Genomic DNA, 21,334 nt, shown 5'->3' with positions numbered 1-21,334 from the left:
ACCATAGAGGCTACAACTGTCACGGAGGCTACGTCTACACTACAGAATAATTCAAATTACATTAAACCGGTTTTATAAAACAGATATTATAAATTCGATTTCATGCGGCCACACTAGGCACACTAATTCGGCGGTGTGCGTCCATGGTCCGAGGCTAGCATCGATTTCTGGAGCGTTGCATTGTGGGTATCCCATAGTTCCCGCAGTCTCCCCGGCCCCTTGGAATTCTGGGTTGAATCATTGTCGCGGGTGGTTCTGGGTAAATGTCATCAGTCATTCCTTCCTCTGGGAAAACAACAGCAGACAATCCTTTCGCGCCCTTTTTCCCTGGATTGCCCTGGCAGATGCCATAGCACGGCAACCATGGAGCCCGTTCACTTTTTTTATTTTACAGTCACCATATGTGTACTGGAAGCCGCGGACAGAGGCGATACTCCAGCGCTACACAGCAAAGCATTCATTTTGCTTTTGCATGATAGCAGAGATGGTTACCAGTCGTTCTGTACCGTCTACTGCTGGAGTAAACTGGCAATGAGATGACGGTTATCTCTCCCCCTTTGTACTGTCTACTGCTATCATGAGTGCCCCTGGCTGAGATCGGCCAGGGCGCAAAAGCAAAACTGGGAATGACTCCCCGAGTCAATCCCTCCTTTAAGGTTTCTAAAAATAGAGTCAGTCCTGCCTAGAATATGGGCAGTGTACTAGAGGACCAGTGTATCAGAAAGCACAGCTGCTCTGTGTCAGTATTCACAGGGGGTGCCCCTGCAACAACCCCACCCGTTGCTTCCCTCCTCCCCCAACCTTCCTGGGCTACCGTGGCAGTGTCCCTGCCCATTTGTGTCATGAAGTAATAAAGAATGCAGGATAAGAAACACTGAGTTTTTAGTGACATAAAATGAGGGGGAGGCAGCCTCCCGGTGCTATGATAGTCCAGGCAGGACATTAAGCGGGTGTGGGGAGAGAAGCCCAGCATCCCACTGCTATGATAGTCCAGGCAGTACAGAATCTTTTCTTACACTGAAAGGGAGGGGGCTGATTGAAGCTCAGCCCCCAGTTGTTATGATGAAGACAGGTTACCAGCCGTTCTGTAACATCTACTGGGATGACCAGGAATCATTCCTGTTCTGTTTTTCGCCAGGCGCCCCCCCCGGGCTGGCCTCATCTCAGGCCAACATGTTAGATATTGAACAATTATCAAGCATGGTGCTCAGGTTTCATAAGGACCGTTACCAGTCCTACTGCACCGTCTGCCACCACTGAGGAGGGGAGAGAAGAGCAAATACTGCGCTTCACTGCTGCAGCATCAGCGTCTACCAGCAGCATTCAGTAGAACACAGGGTGACATTGAAAGAAGTCAAGAAATGATTTCTTTCCCTTTTCTTTCACGTGTGGTGGGGGGGGAGTAAACTGAGGAGCTATTCCCTGAACCACGCCGGACAATGTGTTTGAACCTACAGGCACTGGGAGCTCAGCCAAGAATGCAAATAGTTTTCAGAGACTGCTGTGGACTGTGGGATAGCTGGAGTCCTCAGTACCCCTCCCTCCATTAGCGTCCATTTGAGTCTCTGGCTTGCCGTTACGCTTGTCACGCAGCACTGTGTAGCCTGGAGATTTTTTTTCAAACGCTTTGGCATTTCGTCTTCCGTAACGGAGCTCTGATAGAACAGATTTGTCTCCCCATACAGCGATCAGATCCAGTATCTCCCGTACGGTCCATGCTGGAGCTCTTTTTGGATTTGGGACTGCATCGCCACCCGTGCTGATCAGAGCTCCATGCTGGGCAAACAGGAAATATAATTCAAAAGTTCGCGGGGCTTTTCCTGTTTACCTGCCCACTGCGTCCGAGTTCAGATTGCTGTCCAGAGCGGTCAGTGGTGCACTGTGGGATACCTCCCGGAGGCCAATAATGTCGATTTCCGTCCACACTAACAGTATTCCGAAGTAATACTATCGATTTTAGCGTTACTCCTCTCATTTTGTAGGAGAACAGAAATCGATTTAAAGAGCCCTTTAAATCGATTTAAAGAGCACTGTAGTGTGGACGGGTACAGCGTTAAATCGATTTAACGCTGTTAAAATCGATTTAACAGCGTAATGTGGACCAGTCCTGACTCTTGTGCAGAGTACACAAGAGGAAGAAATGTTCCTTGCACAATTTCACCCCACTGCAAGTGACAGAAGCAGTCTGCTCCTAAGCATAATAAAAAGAGGCTCAGTTTGTGAAATTAAGCAATGTATAGTAATCCATTTGTCTAGATTATTCTCTGTGTTTGAACAATGTAATAAATTTTAATGAGCAAGCTGACAACTTCCTGTAAGACAATGGTGTGGCTGATACATTCAGTAGCTGGTAGTAACCTTTATTATAGAATTCAGAAGGTAATTGGATAAGGGGGCATTCACTACTTTGTGCCCTGTCTTCTTTGGGTACCTCAGGTCCTGGGAATATGCTTCATATTGTAGAATGATCAGCATGCACATGCCCAAACTCAAAACAGCAGACAATCATGTTACAATATAAATATATACACAGGATATCTAAATCATGTAGACAGAAGAGTATAATTTGCTATTAATTATTGATCTGCAAAAATGACTTTGTATGAAACGTTCCTGCTGCTGCCACATTGCATAATGTTTTTACAGTTATTCAGTTGCTAGGCTCTGCAAGACTACTAGCTGTGGCTAATTTTGCAAGCTGTAATTACATCGGTTATTTGTCAAGCAACATACACATACATATACACACACACACACACATTGCACAATGCTCACATGTGTTGAGACAAGGCTTTTTCTGAACTGTAGCAAAGAGATTCTTTCAGTGATAAAGTCTTCTGCAAAATTGGAAACAAGTAGCACTTAACATGATAGCATTCATATATAACTTTGCAAAGTGAACACTTCTCTCAGTGTTAGCTCTTGACTTTTCCGATTTTTTAATTACCATAGGCTTGTAAAGGTGATACAGATGTCTTTCCTTTTAGCATCTCCCTTGAGATATATTTTGAGATGAATCTAACTGTGAACTAGGGAGCAAGATGATCATAGTTACGACCAGTTATTTTGTAAATTATACAAAAAAAAAAAAAAAAACCTGGGTGAAGCGCGTCTGTCAGACATCTAGGTGTTTTCATTTCTCTCCCAGAAGTGCAATGAACACGATGATGTGGCAAAGCTTAGGAAAATCAGAGCACAGGATTTATAACTTGCAGTTAAGCTAAGGACAGAGTTCAGAACTCCTATTCAGATTCATCACTAAAAATAAGAAGCATTTCAAAAATCTGTACATATAATAAAATGGTTAGCGAACTGCCGAAGGTTTGGATGTTCACTTCAATTTAAACTGAATTTAACTGATGGACTTCTTGTGTTTATCCCAGTCAGGACTGGACAACCACTGATGGTCTCATAAAGAACACTAGTTCTAGCTCCCCCCATCACCCAGAATCCTTTCCTCCCTCAGGAACCAGACCCCCTATCCATGAAGATCACCAAGGTCCCTCAGACTAGCATCATGCCCACTAGGCTGTGAGCTGCCACACACTTCCCAGTAATCTGATCATTCTCTCTCTGGTGTGCTTCAAAATATAGGAGGGATCTCTAAAGTTCCTGAGAGCGAAGGACTCAGACCTTCAAAGGCTTAAAATGGGTATAGCATAACTAAACAGGAAGCCCAGGGTGTATGGAAGTTGAAGTGAGCAGCTGCATATAGTCTGAACGACTTTGATGAGCACTGTAGAGCTTTAAGAATGGCTTTGGGGAGCAGAATGGGTTAAAACTGATTAGGATAGGAAGGGAGTTTTTGAGGTTAAGACACTTACTGCAGAGGCATGCAGAAGGTCAAAGTGCAATTCCCATCTCTGCCATGGGATTCCTGTGTGACCTTGGGCAAGTCACATAATCTCTTTCTTCTCAGTGCCTGATCTTTGGGAATGATGTATCTTATATGAACTTTTGTCTGTTTAAAATATAAGATCTTCAAGGCAAGAGCGGTCTCTTACTATCTGTACATAGAATGCATGGTTTGATGGAGCCAGATATTGGTAGAGGCCTCTAGACACTATTATTATACAAAGAAATAAAGGGGAGAGTGGTCAAGGGCTAAATTCATAGGACTGTGTGGGATGGTAGTGGAAAAAGGGAATTCAGAGGGAAAAGTGATGGTAGAGTTAGAGTTAGGCATTAGAACTGTGTGAATAACTGATTTTTTGTTCAGTGGATGAACTGAAAAATTGGAGGAAAAAAATCCTTTCATGTCAACTCAAACCAAAAGTTTTAGAAAATTTGGGGGGAATCAAAAAAGTCAAAAGAATTTAATTCTGGTTCATAGTAAATATTTTGTTCACCCCAAAGCAACATATTTTTTTCTTTATATTGATCTTTAATTTTTTTTTTAATTATGTAGAGCTAATTGAAGTAACATTCAAAATGAAAAGTTTCTCAAATCAAAAAGTCAAAGTGTTTCAACATTTTGACTCTTTTGGGAATTTTATTTTTTGAGGGTTTTTTTCAACTGAAACAATTTGGTGAATTCAACACAAATTTGCAAAATGTTTCAGTAAACATGAATTTGCAGTTTTTAGTGAAAAAACTTTAGTCCACAAATTTTGCTCAGCTCTTAAAAAAAAAAGTGTGTATGGGGGGCGCGGGAGGGCAGGAGAGGAATGGGCAAAGATTTGTACCAGTTCATTTTCCTCCCACAGCCAGTTTTGTCAGGATCTGATATAATTAACAAAAACTAATGCAAGGCAGGATCTGGTTATTAGCATACAGGAGTACATCACATCATTCTGGGACAGGGCCAGATTAATGAGATTGTAGGCACAGGGGTAATGTTTTTCAGAAGCCCCCTTTTCCTGAACCCTGTATTAATGAAAACAAAAGCATACCCAGCTTATGGCAATCAACAAGTCATGTATATTACTAAATAAACTTGAAAAGAAAATTGAAGACAAGGAACAGGTTACATACTGCCTGGATAAACAAAAAATATAAAACTTTAAGAGTCAAATGAAATGTTGTACGTTTAAACTGGCATCTTTATGTGATTCAAATTCAGTTTTGAATCCTCAAATGACAGTAAATGTAGTAAATCCCATTCAGCTGACATGATTGCAAAAGCATTAAGCTTTGTTTCTACCACAGCTAACCAAAGACAACTTTTTATTCAGACAAAGCTTAGAAAACAATTACTCTGCTTCACAGCTGGCAATGGGTACATTCAAATACAGTTTCAATGCAATTAAAATATTCAGGAAGATATTACTCAGATCTTTGTCATGAAAAAATTTGATGATTTCAAGAGCACTTTTATCCTGCATGTCACAATATATTATAAATGCTGAAAATTGATACATTTTGGCAAAAAGCTCAGGCTCTAGATCACTAAAGTAAAGGTTGAGCAACCAGTGAGTGCATGTTTTCTCCTCTTCACTTTGTATTTTTAAGGTTAGGAAATGAAGAATGCTCTATCTATCTGAATCTATGCTAACTTATTAAATAACAGGCAAAACCCTGAAGTCCTTACTTAGTCTTCACTTAGAAAAAACTGGTCTTGAATTCACTGAGCATTTTGCTTGAGTAAAGAACATGAACTTCACCAGAAACCTTTGAATATGATAGTTACTGGTTTCTGTCCTGCAATAGGTGCTGTGAATGCAAACACCTGTACCCAGTGGTACTCTTCATATGGACAGGGATTGACATTAGTATGTGAACAATACTGTAGGATAATGATGAGACATAACGGGTGGTGGTCAGAGATGTGGGAGGACAAGTTAACAGTAAAATGAATATGTAATAAATAATAAACAGCAGTCCCAGCTCACCACTGTACTTTGGTCAGCCATTTCTCAGGTCTTCTTTCCCCCAAATAGGCCACATTCATTTTTTGTATAACTACACTGGAGTTAGTGCATCATGGATTATCATTGTCCAGTATGACAATAATGTACTTTGTTAATTTAATATTGGTCCCAGTATAAAAAATGGCAGCATGCCCCAGGGGTCGGTCCTGAGGCCGGTTTTTTTCAACATCTTCATTAATTATCTGGATGATGGGATGGATTGCATCCTCAGCCAGTTCACGGGTGACACTAAGCTGGGGGGGAGAGATAGATATGTTGGAGGGTAGGGTTAGGGTCCACAGTAACCTGGACAAATTGGAGGATTGGGCAAAAAGAAATCTGATGAGGTTCAACAAGGACAAGAATCCCATGTACTGTTACAGGCTAGGGACCAACTGTCTTAGCATCAGTTCTGCAGAAAAGGACCCGGGAATTACAGTGGGCGAGAAGCTGCATATGAGTCAACAGTGTGCCCTTGTTGCCAAGAAGGCTAATGGCATATTGGGTTGCATTAGTAGGAGCATTGCCAGCAGATTGTGGGAAGTGATTACTCCCCTCTATTTGGCACTGGTGAAGCCATATCTGGAGTATTTCGTCCAGTTTTGGGGCCCCCACTACAGAAAGGATGTGGACAAATTGGAGAGAGTCCAGCAGAGGGCAAGGAAAATAATTAGGGGGCTGGGGCACATGACTTAGGAGGACAGGCTGAGGGAACTGGGCTTATTTAGTCTGCAGAAGAGAAGAGTGAGGGGAGATTTGATAGCAGCCTTCAACTACCTGAAGGGGGATTCCAAAGAGGGTGGAGCTAGGCTGTTCTCAGTGGTGGCAGATGACAGAACAAGGAGCAATGGTCTCAAGTTGCAATGGGGGATGTCTAGGTTGGATATTAGGAAACAGTATTTCACTAGGATGGTGGTGAAGCAGTGCAATGGGTTATCTAGGGAGGTGGTGGAATCTCCATCCTTAGAGGTTTTTAAGGCCTGGCTTGACAAAGCCCTGGCTGGGATGATTTAGTTGGAGTTGGTGCTGCTTTGAGCGGAGCGTTGAACTAGATGACCTCCTGAGGTCTCTTCCAACCCTAATCTTCTATGATTCTATGATTCTAACTTTATGCTTTGTGAAACCATTCAGATCCTACATTATGGAGTACTGACCATGTACGTCAGTGGTTGGAATGGGCCGTGAAGGAATATGGACTTCCAGACGTTGACATCTTGTTGTTCCAGAACATTGATGGGAAGGAACTGTGTAAAATGACCAAAGATGACTTCCAGAGACTCACCCCAAGCTATAATGCAGATATCCTCCTCTCACACCTACACTACCTCAGAGAGAGTAAGACAATTTCCCTTCTTTATGATGGTTAGAATAAATCTATCAACAGCATTTCCAGTTGTAGTGCCTTTTCAATTTAGGATTTCAAATCTCCCTACCTCAAATGTTACTGCTTCTGAAAATATTATGTAGGGCCTGATCCAAAGCTTATTCAAGTTGATGGAGAGACTCCTATTGACTGGAGTGGGCCTTAGATCAGGCTCATTGTGACTACTTTCAGAAATTATCTTAAGAATATCTCCAAATGTCTGTATTAGGAAAAAATTAATTTGAAACCCAGCCCATTCATCCACAATACTGTAGGAAGAAAATCAAAGGGACTTTTGGTTATGATGTTTTTTCTGGTCACGTACTCACCTTTCCATTTTAGGTATGAGAACCCTAAATGAGAGTAAAAACATTGATTTATAAAAAAAAATTCCAGGCATGATTCTATGAACATATATGGTCTATTCTACTCTGCATAGGTGCATGTAACTCTCATTGAAATTAATAGGAGTTATGTACATTCATGGAGAAGAGAACAGAATCTCCTAAATCTGAAACCAAAGGATTTGTAGCTGATGGCTAACACTCTAGGGGGAAGAAGGGAATAGTGAATTAATTATTTGAAGGCTGTAGTCTTTGCATAATTTGCATAATTTGCATAATTTAAAACATTAAAATTAGTGAATATGGTTTTAAAAACAAACATACATTGCAACACCAGTGTGGTGCAGTCTTTTACACTCACACACACACACATATATTGACAATCAGACCGAAATATTATGTATTAATAATATTATTTAAATGAATACCCTAGTTTAAGCTTTAACACACACACACCTCCCCCACAAACAGCAGAACTAAACTGATTGTTACTAGACTTGCTTTAAAACAATCCTATAAGGGGGAAAATGTTTTTAGAAGATAATTCTCTATTTTTTTTCATTTTGGTGTTGCTTTTTGTTTTGTTTTGTAGCTCCTCTTCCACATTTGACTTCAGATGATGTTGATAAGGCCTTACAAAACTCTCCACGGTTAATGCATGCTAGAAACACAGGTAATGCTGGCACCGCTCCCATTCCTATAGGTCATCTTCTAAAAGCACAGGATTCCTGTTTGAGTTGCATGCTAAAAAATGGAAATGGTAAATCACCAGGGAGACAGTGTATTCTCCCTTGATATTTGTGTAAGATTCATATTAGCAGTTATGGAAGTTTTCCACACACACACACACACTGAACAGAGGCAAGATCATTTAGGACCAGATTCTGCAATTGGATCCCTGTGTGCAAACTCTTGTACCCATGCAGCTGCAAGGGTCCGTCCACATGCAACAAACTGCACTTAGTGTCTAAGGCTCTGATCCTATCCTGTTAGATCCACACAGGTGGATCCTTTTGCCTGCATGGAGCCCCATTTAAGTCAATGGAGCACTGCACAGTCCAGGAGTCCACCTGCACAGATCAGCTTGCAGTATTGGTGCCTAAGTCTGGTTTATTTCTCCCATACAGTATACTACATTCTGGACCCATGCAGTATACTGGATCACCTATTTAAATACTATTTTATCACAAAAAGAACTGGATAAGCAGGGATTTTACTTTTCCCCATTTTAGAAGACAATACAGACTATTTTGCTGATGGAGTATTTCCAGTTTTAATTTTTTTAATTTAGACTGTACCAACAATCAAATGAAACCCACTAATTTAAAAAGGTTTTTATAACCTCACAAAATGTAAAAGATGTGTGGAATTTTTTAAAACCCAAAATCCCTTTTTATCATGCTAGGCCATTATCCCCTACTACTACTATGCTTGGGCCTTTTTAAAGTTGTGGGGTGGGGAGAGAATGTATTTTATGGACTGCTTCCTGTCCCCAGGTTTTCATGCTGTCTCTCTGAGTCTTGTTCTGTGCTGACGTACTACTAAGTGCTGATTCCTCTCTCTGTACAATGCTTTATAAATACGCACATAACTCTCCATCACATGCATTGTCTATAATATGTGACTTCTCACTAAGTCTCAGCAAAGTTTGATCTTATTTAAAAATTTTTTAAAAAGTTACTATTCACTCTTCTATGAACCACCCTGGACAAGTAGGAAATGAATATGAAACACTCCTTAAAAGTATATTTCTTCCACAAAATTATATGATGTCACAAAATTTCACTCAAAATATTTATAAAAAGAAATCAGTGGAAGTTTTGTTTTGTTCTAGCAGTTGCGTAATAGAGGGTGACATGGAATGCTATGTATTATAATTTGATTAAATACAAGTTTTGAATATCACGTTATCATGCCTGAGGGTATTAGTTACCTACAGTGACCAGAAATAACAACTATTTAAGAAATGGAAAAGCTAATATAAAAGAATGTGAAATATTCTGCAATTTTTCTCCTTCACTGTAAAAATTAGCACTGTTTCCTTGCAAAATTACAGTATAGTTACTCGAACATTAAATACTCTTTGCTAAGATCAAATGTTTCATATCCCATATCTCCTCTGTCTAGTATAGATAGAGGATTGATCCAAAGTCCATTCAAGTCAGACAGAACCTCTACATTCACTTTAATTGACTTTGGAAAAGCCCTTAAATATTTCATTTTAAAAGTAGATGGACTTGAGGGTCTTTTCCATCTCTGTCGGTCACAATCCTAATTTAGCAATGAACTTCCCTGCACAGTTATCCAGTAGTTTCTCAGTGAGTCCCTGTTACTTTTTTCTGTGTAATTGCTATGATGTTGAGATTTATTAGTTTCTCTGCCCAAAACAAAAAAATCTGCATTTACTTCACTGGGATTATTGATACACTACAGGTACACAGATGACATTTATGTCAGCAATATCATACAGTATGTAAGAAAAAGAAATAATAATAATATTTGTTCTGTTTGGTTCTGTTTGTATAAAAATCTGGGGTGGGAACTTCAAAAGAGCTTGAGGGGATTAGTGTCCAACTTTTAAAAGTCACATAATCCCCTTAGATTTCTTTCAGATTTCCAACCATGATAACTATAAATCTGTTAACATGGTTAGAGCTATTTAAATTCCTGAAATAGTCAGACATCATTTTCTGCATCAAACTGGTTATTTTTACAATGTTTCACTATACACCAAGAATTAATTCTCTGGGAGACTGATCCAAAGCCCATGGAAGTAAATGAAAAGACTCCTACTGACTTCCATGGGCTTTGGACCAGGACCTAGGTTATCTGCTGATAATATCCACAGGTTAGGGAGATGTACACACTAAATAAAGATAAGGCAACATAAATTGCACTTCACAACAGCAGTGAAACCTGCTGAAATCTGAGGCCAGTTTTTCTAAATTTAAAAAATATGAACTTAATTCTCTTCTCACTTACCTGGGTTTACACTGAGGTATGTCCACTAATTTGAATGGATATACACTGATGTAAATGAGACTAGAATCAGGCCCTATAAACCTCACTGCTGGGTGATAAAACATTTTATTAATATGCTTCATTCAAATACATTGACCAGCTGAAATACAGTTACCGCTGACAGCACTAACTGTGGAAAAAACAGTCCTTATGTGTTTTGTCTCCACTTTTTTCCTGCAGGGGGTGCAGCTTTTATTTTCCCAAATACTTCAGTTTATCCGGAAGCGACACAAAGAATTACAACCAGGCCAGGTATGAATGATGATCTTTTTATGTGATGTGATCTTGCTCACTCTCACTACCCCTCTTTCTTTCTCCTTCAGATGTCTCCTATAAAACAGCACAATATATAAATGTTGAGTAATGTATATTTATAGGTATATATGGTCCCCTGTGTGGGATGAAGTGGGATGGAAAAGCAGCTTAATTAGTCTATTTTTTCTATAGTCATCTGTTTTTGAGGCAGTGTGGCCTAGTAAACTCAGGAGACCTAGGTTCTGTTCCCAGCACTTTCCATTGGCCTGCTGAGTAATCTTGGGCAAATCACTTCATCTATCTGAGCCTCAGTTTTCCCATCTGTAAAATGAAGATAATGATACTAACCTCCTTAGTGAAGGGCTTTGAAATCTCCTGGAGTAAGTGCTGTGTAAGAGTGTGGTATAAGTATTATTTGTTTCTTCTCTCTCTGTTTTACTGTTTATTTTTGAGACAAAACAACTAGATACAAGGATATAAAAGCATAAAAACAAACAACAAGAGATTCTTTAAGTATATCAGAAGTGGGAAGCCAATGACAGAATATGTGGGTCTGCTAGATCACCACGGGTAAAGGGAACAATGAAGGAAGAAAAGAACAATACTGAGAAGCTACAGGATTTCTTCACTACTGAGGATTTTGGGAAAATACCTAACCTGGACCTTTGCTTTTCCAGTAATAAAGAGCAGGTACTAGCAGGGATTGAGGCAACAGAAGAAAGTGAATAAAAAGCAATAAGTCACCAGGTCCAGGTGGTATATATCCAGGAATACTGAAAGGACTTAAAATTGAAGTGACTGAGCTGCTAGTAAAGATATGCAACCTCTAACTAAAACAGCTAGTACATCAGAGGATTGCAGGATTGCAAATGGTGTATGTATATTTAAAAAATGCTCTAGATAGTAATCCAGGAAATTAATCACCACTAAATCTTGCACTGGTTGAAATGATAGTTAAAAATTAAACAACAAAAAAAACCTTAGAAGTTCATAATATAATAGGGTCTAACTGGCACAATTTCTGCAAGGAAAATCATGCCTCGCTTTATTGATATCAGTAAAGTATTATATGTAGAAGAACCAGTTGATGTAATTCATTTAGACTTTCAAAAGACCTTAAACAGAGCCCCTCACTAGAAGTTACTAAAGAAATTGAGTAGTAATGGGATGAGTGGCAAAATATTGTCATGGATCCAAAACTGGCTAAGACAGAATGCTAAAAATAGGAACAAATGATCAACTCTCATCGTGACACGAGGTTAACAGTAGGTGCCTCACAGTTCAATTATGATGACTGATGTTTAATGATTTGAAAAAGGATGGTGACAAAATCTGTGACAAAAATGAGGAAGCAAAATTTGCAAATGGCACAAAATTATTTAGATTAGTTAAATCCAGAGAGAACTGTGAGGAACTTGAGTGGGAATTAACCAAGCTAAGTGAATGGGCAATACAATGGCTGATGAAAGTGAATGTTGATAAATGCAATACACCTCTACCCTGCTATAACGCGACCCAATATAACACGGGTTTGCATATAGCGCGGTAGCAGTGGGGCTCTGGCAGTGCTTGAAAAGGTCCGGGGCTCCAGCTGCTGCAGGGAGCCCCGGGCCCTTTAAGTCACCGCTGGAGCCCTGCTGCTGCTGCCTTGGGGCTGCGCCGTCAGGGCTTCAGCCATGATTTAAAGAGCCCAGGGCTCCCCACAGCAGCCCAGAGCTCTTAAAATCACCGCCGAAGCCCTGCTGCTGCTACCCGACGGCTGCAGCAGCAGGGCTTGCCAGCAATTTAAAGGGCCCAGGGCTGCTGCGGGGAGCCCCAAGCCCTTTAAATCATGGCTCTGAATCCCTGACGCCGCTACCCCAGGGCTGCGGCAGGGGGGCTCCGTCAGCAATTTAAAGGGCCTGGGGCTCCCTGCAGCTGGAGCCCCAGGCTCTTTAAATCACCGCTGCAGCCCTGCCACCGCTACTCCGATATAACAGCATTTCACTTATAATGCAATAGGGATTTTTGGCTCCCCACAACCATATTATATCGGGGTAGAGGTGTATAATGCACACTGGAGGGAAAAATTTAAACTATTCCTATACTGAGTTTTAAATTAACCTCATTAATTCAGGGAAAAGGACCTGGGCATCACTATGGGCTGCTCAGTGGAGACCTCTGCTCAGTGTACAACTGCTGTCAAAAAAAAAAAACTAACAAAATGTTAAGCTACGTAAAGAACAGGGTGGAGAATGATATGGAAAAGATTATTGTGCCACTATATAAATCAAGAGTTCAGCTTCATTTAGAATATTTTGTTCAGTACTGGTCACCCCATCTCCAGAATTATATTTGCAGAATTAGAGGGCATTCAGAGAGAAGTGATGAGAATGGTTAAAACCCTGGAAAAGCTTCTCCTATGTTGAGCAATTGGTAAGTCAGGGATTTTTTACCTTAGGAGATGACTAATGAGAGGTACATGTCTCATTATTTTGTAATAATTTTATCACTTAGAAAAGGTGGATTGGGAACTTCTATTTTCCATGTATCTCAATACAAGAATGAGAGGACATTCAATGAAATTGAGAGGAAGCAAATTCAAAACTGATAAAAGGAAATACTTTGTCATACAACACATGAGTAGACTTTAGACCTCGTTGTCATGTGATGTTGTTGAAGCACAGAGCTTAGCAAGATTCAAAGAGAGGTTGGACAGTTATATGGATAACAAGAGTATTCAATTAGAGTAGTAATTATAAACACAAATTTATATCAGATATGAAACCTGATGCTTCAGAGCTCTCACTAATCTCTAACTAGTAGGGGTAGGAGAAGACTACATTGGGAGGAAGATTAGCCCACATCTGTCTACTGTGTGGAGTCTTCAGTCTTTCTCTGAATAGCTGGAAACAGGATACAGGGCCGGTGCAAGGATGTTTCGAACCCTGAGGCACCCTCCCCGCTGCAGCTCCCCATCCCCCACCCTCCATCCTGAGGCACCCTCCCCACCTCAGCTCACCCCTGCTCCGCACATGAGCACCCAGAGCACGCCATTACTGCTTCACTTCTCCCGCCTCCCAGGCTTGCGGCACCTAAGCTGATTGGCGCTGTAAGCCTGGGAGGCAGGAGAAGTGAAGCAGCTCACTCCTGCTCCGCCTCCTCCCCGAGCACGCCATCGCTGCTTCACTTCTCCTGCCTCCCAGGCTTGCGGCACCAATCAGTTTAGGCGCCGCAAGCCTGGGAGGCAGGAGAAGTGAAGCAGCGACAGTGTGCTCAGGGAGGAGGCAGGACAGGGGTGAGCTGGAGCGGGGAGTTCCCCTGCATGCTGCCCCCCCTTACTTGCTGAAGGCGGCCCTCCCCGCACTCCCCTGCCCCAGCTCCCTCTGCCTAAATGCCTGCCGCAACCGAGGCGGCCGAAGATCCGGCTGCCACGGTCGCTGCCAAAGAAAATGCCGCCTCCCAAATCCTAGCGCCCTAGGCGACTGCCTAGGTTGCCGAAATGGTTGCACCGGCCTTGACAGGATAGCAGACTAGATGGAACACAGGACTTTGCCAGTATGGCAATTCCTATGTATCTATCCTTAGTGCATACTCCTCTGGATGGTTAATTCATTTATTTTTTTTTAATACAGGAGAATCAAATATGATTTCCTTACATAAAATGAAAGTAATTTTTTATATATGTATTCCCTTTCTGTCTGTATTTTTATTAATTATTTGTTGTTTATTCTGTGAATCAAGAATTTTGATAAAGGTATGTTTAAAATATGATCAAATACATTAATATGATCCCTGAAATAACACAAACAAGAGTTATACAATAAAATTGTATCATGCCCACTGTCATTATGCTCTCCCATGGTACACTACAGGGCTTGGTCAAAAGAGAAACCACATTGCTTCATGGGAGATGTAGTCTAGCCAGGGAGCCCAGCCCAGAGGAGAGAACTGCAGCTCCCAGGAGGCTATGCAACACCAAATGCAGTATAATGTTGAACTGATTCAAAATGAAACGTTTTGGGTCAGTTCAGTCAACCAAAATATTTCAGTTTGGGTCCAGCTGACCTAAAATGTAAGATTTCATTTGATTTTTCCCAATAGAAAATCAAAACAATTGAGTAAAATAGAAATTTCCAACAGAAACTTCTGATGTTTCAGAAATAGTATTTTCTGTTGAAAAATCACTTTAGCAGAAAATTTCTGATAACTCTAGTTTTCAGACAAGGTCCAATCTTAAGTGGAATGGGAACAGCCTAACTTTTACAGAGAAACTATTCCATAACTAAATGCCCTTTTGTTAATAACAGAAGTAGATGTGATTGTCCTCGAGGCAGTCATTGATTACAAGTAAAAGGAAAAAGAGGCATAGAGGATGCTAAAGTAAAAATGCATCAGCCAAACATTGGGAAGCAATTCCAGAGAGTGAATCAAAATTACACAATTACCATTGTTAAATGAATATAATGGAGAATAGGAAGTGAGTGAGGTTCCTGAAGAATTAGAATGACAAAGTCATATTTCTTCAGCTGTCCTGGCAATTGAATACCAGGAATTTTTTGCAAGTTAAAAGTGATACACTGTAGTAGCTCAAGGAGGACTAATATGGGATTACCTAAATGTCTCATCAAATGAGAGGGAATTACAAGATCTGTTCTAGATAAGGACATAATGTTCCTATTTCTCATGAGTCAAAACAGACCTGCTTATCTATGACAGCAATATGTTTAACAAAATACAAATCATTGTTCAAATAATCTCCCAGATCCTCAACTAAGAATGAAGTCTTAATTTTGATGCTGTTTCAAGTAGGGCTGAGAGCTGGATCTTTCCTTTAAAAGAAAGCGCAGTCACACAACCGTACAAGGATGTGTTTTGCCTCTTGACTCAAGAGTTTTCTCACAGTACTAAATTTATACTATTTAATGAATTTCAGGTATGTGGTATTTTAAAAATTAAATCCTAACAACTAGCACTTCTGTGCATTTGCACAAGTGCCATGCAACTTCCCTTTATATACAGTTACACAAGAGTTTTACAATCTGAGGTTCCCTCCCTCCCCATTCCCCTCAAGAAAGCAAACAACGGGAAAGAGTGCAGACTGGCTGGTGACAGGCACATATCTCATTAGTTTCATGTCTTTCCCCTTTCCTACCTTCTTTGTGGGAGAGTGAAGGGTTAGGAAAACCAACATGTGTACCTGACATCACCCTTTCCCCACTTTGCTCGTATATTGTGTCCTACTCCCCCTTCCTTTGGGCTAGATTCTTGGCCCAGCTCAAGATGTTGCACACACTGGTCACATACCCTGGCTGCGAATACCACCAGCATGGAAGGGTTCTCAGCAGGTGCAGGATAGCCAGCTTGTGCACCTCCCACGATGCTTCCTGGTGCACAGGGCTTGTAGGTGGAGGATATAGGTCTGACTAGGCTGGCAGCAGCAAGCAAAGGGGAGTGGATGAAATAGGTGGCACTCTGACAGTCCTCATCTGGCTTATGATCGTGGATCATAGCCACCCCCCAGGCTGCTCTAATCTTCATCCAGAGCTGGGCAGCGGATCAGGATCAGCTCCCTGACAGCATCCCCTCCGTTTCCACTGTGTGCAGTAGAAGATGGACACAGCACACAATTTGAAACTTTCTCTGTCTTGGTTTTCCTTTTGGATGGTAAGTTCTCCAGGGAGAAGACTATCTCTAACTATATGCTTTAATGGTACTGAGCACAATTGGATCCCCATTTGATTGGGGCTTCTGGGTGCGACTATACTGTACTATAATAAATAATTATAATAGTACTTTATATAGTTACTCAGATCAGGGATAAATACCTATACAGTTAGCACTATTTTCTCTAATTCTCCATGTTTCCACAAGAGAAGAATGTGGTATAAAAGGAGAAAAATCAGGGAAACAAGGCACAGTTACTTAGAATATAATACAGAACAAAAAGTGTGTATCTCAGCAAAACCAAAATTTTGAGAGTGTAAGATTCCATCAGACCACAGTGATGGCAGTGCCAATTATATACTCAGGCCAAACAGACTAAATAAATTAAAGGCAATTTGGTTGTGAATTACACATTACACTTTGTTTCCATTCAATTCTCTCTCTAGTCGTGTCTGAGAATGGGCAGATATACAAAAGCCACACTCAGAGTTAAACTGCCTTCTCAGCTGGTTCACTACTTCCTACCTGATTTCATTTTTAAAGACTGTCAAACAACCCTTCTAAAAGAAATCTAAGACACTGTTAAGAATCTGCCATCCATCCAAAGGAGTCTATGTTCCTACCTTAATACAGCACTGATTTGGCAATAGGTGTATTTTATTTCCTTTCTTGAGCTCTCAAACCAGGCCCAGAGTTAGTATATTGTATATATTATAGCTGCTGGAGCAGAGCAAAAAGAGGCTCCATATGGCCCAGACTAAGGCTGAAATTAATGAAAGGGGAGGACGTGGAACCACACAGCTCCCTTCATCCCCAGGCTAGCCAATGAATGGCTTGACACTCCTGTGTCCCCTCACTGTGTGTTCTCCATCCCCATTCAACTGAGGCTGTCCTAATCACTGCCGGCCCATCGTTTCCCACCTACTGAAGTGGTTGGGTGGCATTGTACTGTGAAGGTTACAGACATGTGAGCTGTCACTGTCATGTTAACTTGTAGGGTGTTTCAGTTTCATTTTGCAACTATCTGAAATTGTTTTTATGGGAATGACAGTGGGGAATGCTCAAGTGTAAGCCATCAGCTAACTGTTAGCCAAAAAGAGGTGAGTTTTCTGAATGATTCTGAAGAAGGAGAGTGAGATTGCTTGGTGCACAAGAGGAGAAATGCTGTATCCAGTGTAAGAATAAAAGAAGGAGCCATAGGTGGGAGAGCAAAAGGCAAATGAAGGCAGCAAAGTTAACAGAGTAAAGGGCACATGCACAGGGAAAAGTAGGAGACAAGGACAGAGATGTAGGTATAGCAGAGGTACCGAATATTTAACACAGCCCCACTGGGTCCAAAGGGTATCAGGACTAGCCATTGCCTCAGTTACAGAGCAAATCTTTCCAAATGCTGTGTGATGACTAAGAATAAATAATTTCTTTATTAAAAAGTTACATAACATTAAATAAAAAGAAAATTAAGTTTATCAACAGTCTTAGTAGTTACTTAGTGGAACATCATAATAACAAGACCAGTACTGTACTGTCCCCACTAATATCCTCACTGGATGTGACCATATGTAGCTCTCAAGCCTTCCACATTGCAAACAGCAGCTACAGAGCCTCATCTCAAGGAGAGACAGCAGCAGACTAACAAGGCAGTAGAAAGACCAAAGTCCATTTTCTTAAAACAATGAATGGTACAAGAGACTTTCATTTGGTGCACAGTGATGGGAAATCTCACTCTTATTCCTGTCTCCAACCTCCGTGGATCCTTGAACCTACTCCAGTCAGCCAGACTCTAGCATGAGCTGTCAAAGTGCCTGCTCAGTCCCTTCCCCTACATCCCAGTGGAAGTGTGTGTGTGGGGGGGGAGGTTAAAGACAAGAGAAGAGTTGTGGAGACCCTTGAAGGCGAGGACAATACATTTGAATGTGAGATGGAAGGAGACAAGAAGCCAGAGAAGAGACATGGTCACAGCAGTGAGGGAGAGCCAAAATATTTTTGCAGTGGCGTGGTGAGTAGACTGCAGGGGAGAAAGGAAAGAGGCAGGTGGTTAGGGAAGCCAGGGTGCAGCTGTCAGGGTGAGAGATGACTCTCGTCACAATGGGGATCCTTCTCATTTCAGTAACCTTCCCATGTCCAGTGATTTAGCCATTAAGAATGTGTCACACTTCATGCTATATATACTTAAGACAATTTATTTTTCTCTACAGATTTATCATATGAACAAGCCAGAAGGTCAGCATGGACAAGTCATAATCACCCTGCTCCTCAATCAAAAGGTTAAGCATCTGTTTACTTTCTAGCATAGGGGCCCAATTCATGTCAGGAATATCTCCTCTGGAAATAGAATTCAAACTTGAGGACCTATGTTATGCCGCAGAATTCTGCATTTGGGTATTCAAATTATTATTTGGGTGTCTGAAACTGGTACTTGGGTATCAAAAGGCTAGTCTGAGAATTTAAATAAGAATTTGGGTGTTTTAAACTTAGGCACCCAAATTTGAAAATCCACCTCCAGAAGGCCTGTTTTTGATATTGCTCACTCAGGAAAAGAAAAGTAGTATGAGTTTGGATCAATGTAAAATCCTCAGCTCTGCCAATAAATCAAACAGAGATATAGAGTGTAAGCACTGCAGACTCTGCAGAAAAAATAGGTTAATACTTACTGGGTAGTTGAAATGTTTTAAAAGCGATTTGAGTATTCCTTCTAAAGTTTGTTCTTTAAGGTTTTGGGTCCCATTTTCTCTTTATGACTGCAAGCAGAGAGGAGTCTAAGGGGGAGCTCTGCCTCTGTGGCATGGTCCCCTTCCCTTCCCACTCCAAGAAAACTGCTTCCTGGGGACTGTCTGGGATTCTAGCTCCACAAAGTTGGAAGGAGCAGGCCATAGCTGGACTCCTCTGGATTCTCCCCACCCCAACCTGCAGGAGAACACAGGGCAAGACCCTTATCAACAGTGGATGCCATGAGATCCACAAGGAAAAAGGGGTTAAAACACTAGCTGCTTCTACTGGGGGAGGAGGAAACCACACAGACACCCCTCCTCTACCACAATGGAAGAATTCAGAGGAAACACTATCTGTAAATCATTAGAACGCATAGATTTTCCTCTCCCCTGCATGGGTTAGTTACGCATAAGGAAGAACAGAGGCACTTCTTTGCGATTTATGCAGTATATGCTCCCTCTAAAAAGTAACTTTACATGTATGTTATTTAGGAGAAATTCATTGTTTCTTTTCCACCCTACATCAGTATCTTTGACCAGAAACAACAGATATATGGTGTGTTGGAAAAGGTCAAATAGTGACAGAACTTGCCTTAAGCTGAAGACTTTCTGCTTTAGAATTTCTCATATTTGATAATGTCTTAGCAGACCAGTCCAATAAACATGTGAATATTAAGCCAGATGTAATTATCAGTAACAGCTACGTCCTTCCAGGAAGGCCCAGACCTGCTCTTATTGAAGTCACAGGCATGTTTGCATTTATTTTAATGGGAGCATGATCAGGTCAGATCAGTCTAACATATCAGGGCAAATCTCATAATTGACATCACCAAGTGCTGAGCTGTTGAAGTCCAGTGAGTTGACTCTTCTTGTGCCAGCGATGACTTTGGTACAGCCAATGTAAGACAGTTTTGGTGACTGATTTTGAAACTAGAAAAAATAGACAAATGTATGAATTTTTCTATTTTCAGCTACCCAACCATCATCATCAACAGTGCCCAAAACAGAAGACCAGCGACCTCAGTTAGGTGTGTGTAACTTTATTTAAGTTGGATCTGGGTTAAATGGAGTATATTAAATGTGATCTGAAGTGCACTGTAGTCTGCCAACAAATAGCCAACTATGAGAGCAGATGCAAGCAATTAGCAGAGACCCCCTCATAGTGGCTGGGCTCATTGTAGCATCCTGTGTGGTGGCTGAATTGTGTATTCATGTCTTGTGTGTACAGGTGACTCAAACTGAGACTCTCATGATCTACAAATCAAAGATTCAAGAATACAAATTAACAATTTGCTGGAACTTTGGATATGATGGACCTCCAAGTTGCCAACATGCTGTCACAGCTTACTGTGACTTTCTTTTAGTAATTCTTACAAGGGTCTTGTTGCCTTCAAGGGGATCAATGAGCTATTAAGCAAAGCACGCATATTCAGTTCAAGTACAAAAATGTGGAATCTAAGGATTTCAAAGGATTCTGTTCATAATGACTGGCTGGAGTATTAGCATCAGAAAAATGTACAGAAGTGAAGATTTCAGTATTTAGGAGACATATAGATAAAACTGGAATTCTTCACACAATCCTACTAGAGTTTGAAATCCTGGACTCCTGAAATACAGGGCTGAAAGCTGGAAGGATTTTCGCTTTGTTGGGTAACTATCAGGAGAAAGTATCAGTTTTATCAGATTATGTTCAAGTAATCTTGAAAGGCAAAAGAGTTTTGTGGCTGCAGAGCAATTATTGTATGGGACAGAAACCCATAGTATTAAGTTAGATTGTCCCTTGAATGAGAAGGTACCTAAAAAATTCTGAGTCAGTAATGGCTTTTACTAATGGCAAAATGATAGAAATGGGAGATGAAGTACACCTGCAGGATAATCTGGATTCAGATGGACACCGATTCCATGTTTTTTAAATGGACTTTCCATTATTCTGGATTTTGTTATAGCTAAATAAGAATATGAGCATGACTGCATTTCATTAGCTTGAATTGTTTGTGTGGTTTGAGAATTATTATTATTGCTGGTTGTCAAAATATGTGACAAAGTTCCTCCTCTACCTTGGTGGGTCCTGCGCTTCTTGGCAGATTTGCTCACCTCAGTGATCTTCCCCACAGTCTGGGTCAACTCCTCCTGTGTCTGATCAGGAGT

The 21,334-nt window shown here is 40.9% G+C and overlaps 1 protein-coding gene across 4 annotated transcripts in view; it reads left to right on the top strand.

Annotated features, from left to right (window-relative positions):
• The window catches only part of ERG (ETS transcription factor ERG), a 240,466-nt gene that overhangs the window by 197,806 nt on the left and 21,326 nt on the right, over positions 1–21,334 (top strand). For 3 of the 4 annotated variants that reach the window (XM_075073810.1, XM_032786155.1, XM_032786153.1), the window contains 5 exons: positions 6,981–7,184; positions 8,149–8,229; positions 10,758–10,829; positions 18,674–18,742; positions 20,158–20,214. In XM_075073810.1, the coding sequence (XP_074929911.1) occupies positions 6,981–7,184; positions 8,149–8,229; positions 10,758–10,829; positions 18,674–18,742; positions 20,158–20,214 (483 nt within the window). The remainder of the gene's footprint in view (positions 1–6,980; positions 7,185–8,148; positions 8,230–10,757; positions 10,830–18,673; positions 18,743–20,157; positions 20,215–21,334) is intronic. The other variant, XM_075073815.1, reaches the window with a different exon arrangement.

The sequence above is a fragment of the Chelonoidis abingdonii genome, chromosome 1, assembly GCF_003597395.2.
Source record: "Chelonoidis abingdonii isolate Lonesome George chromosome 1, CheloAbing_2.0, whole genome shotgun sequence".
Lineage (NCBI taxonomy): Eukaryota > Metazoa > Chordata > Testudines > Testudinidae > Chelonoidis > Chelonoidis abingdonii.
Note: the sequence above shows the minus strand (reverse complement) of the source record. Positions and strands in the feature narration are given on the sequence as shown.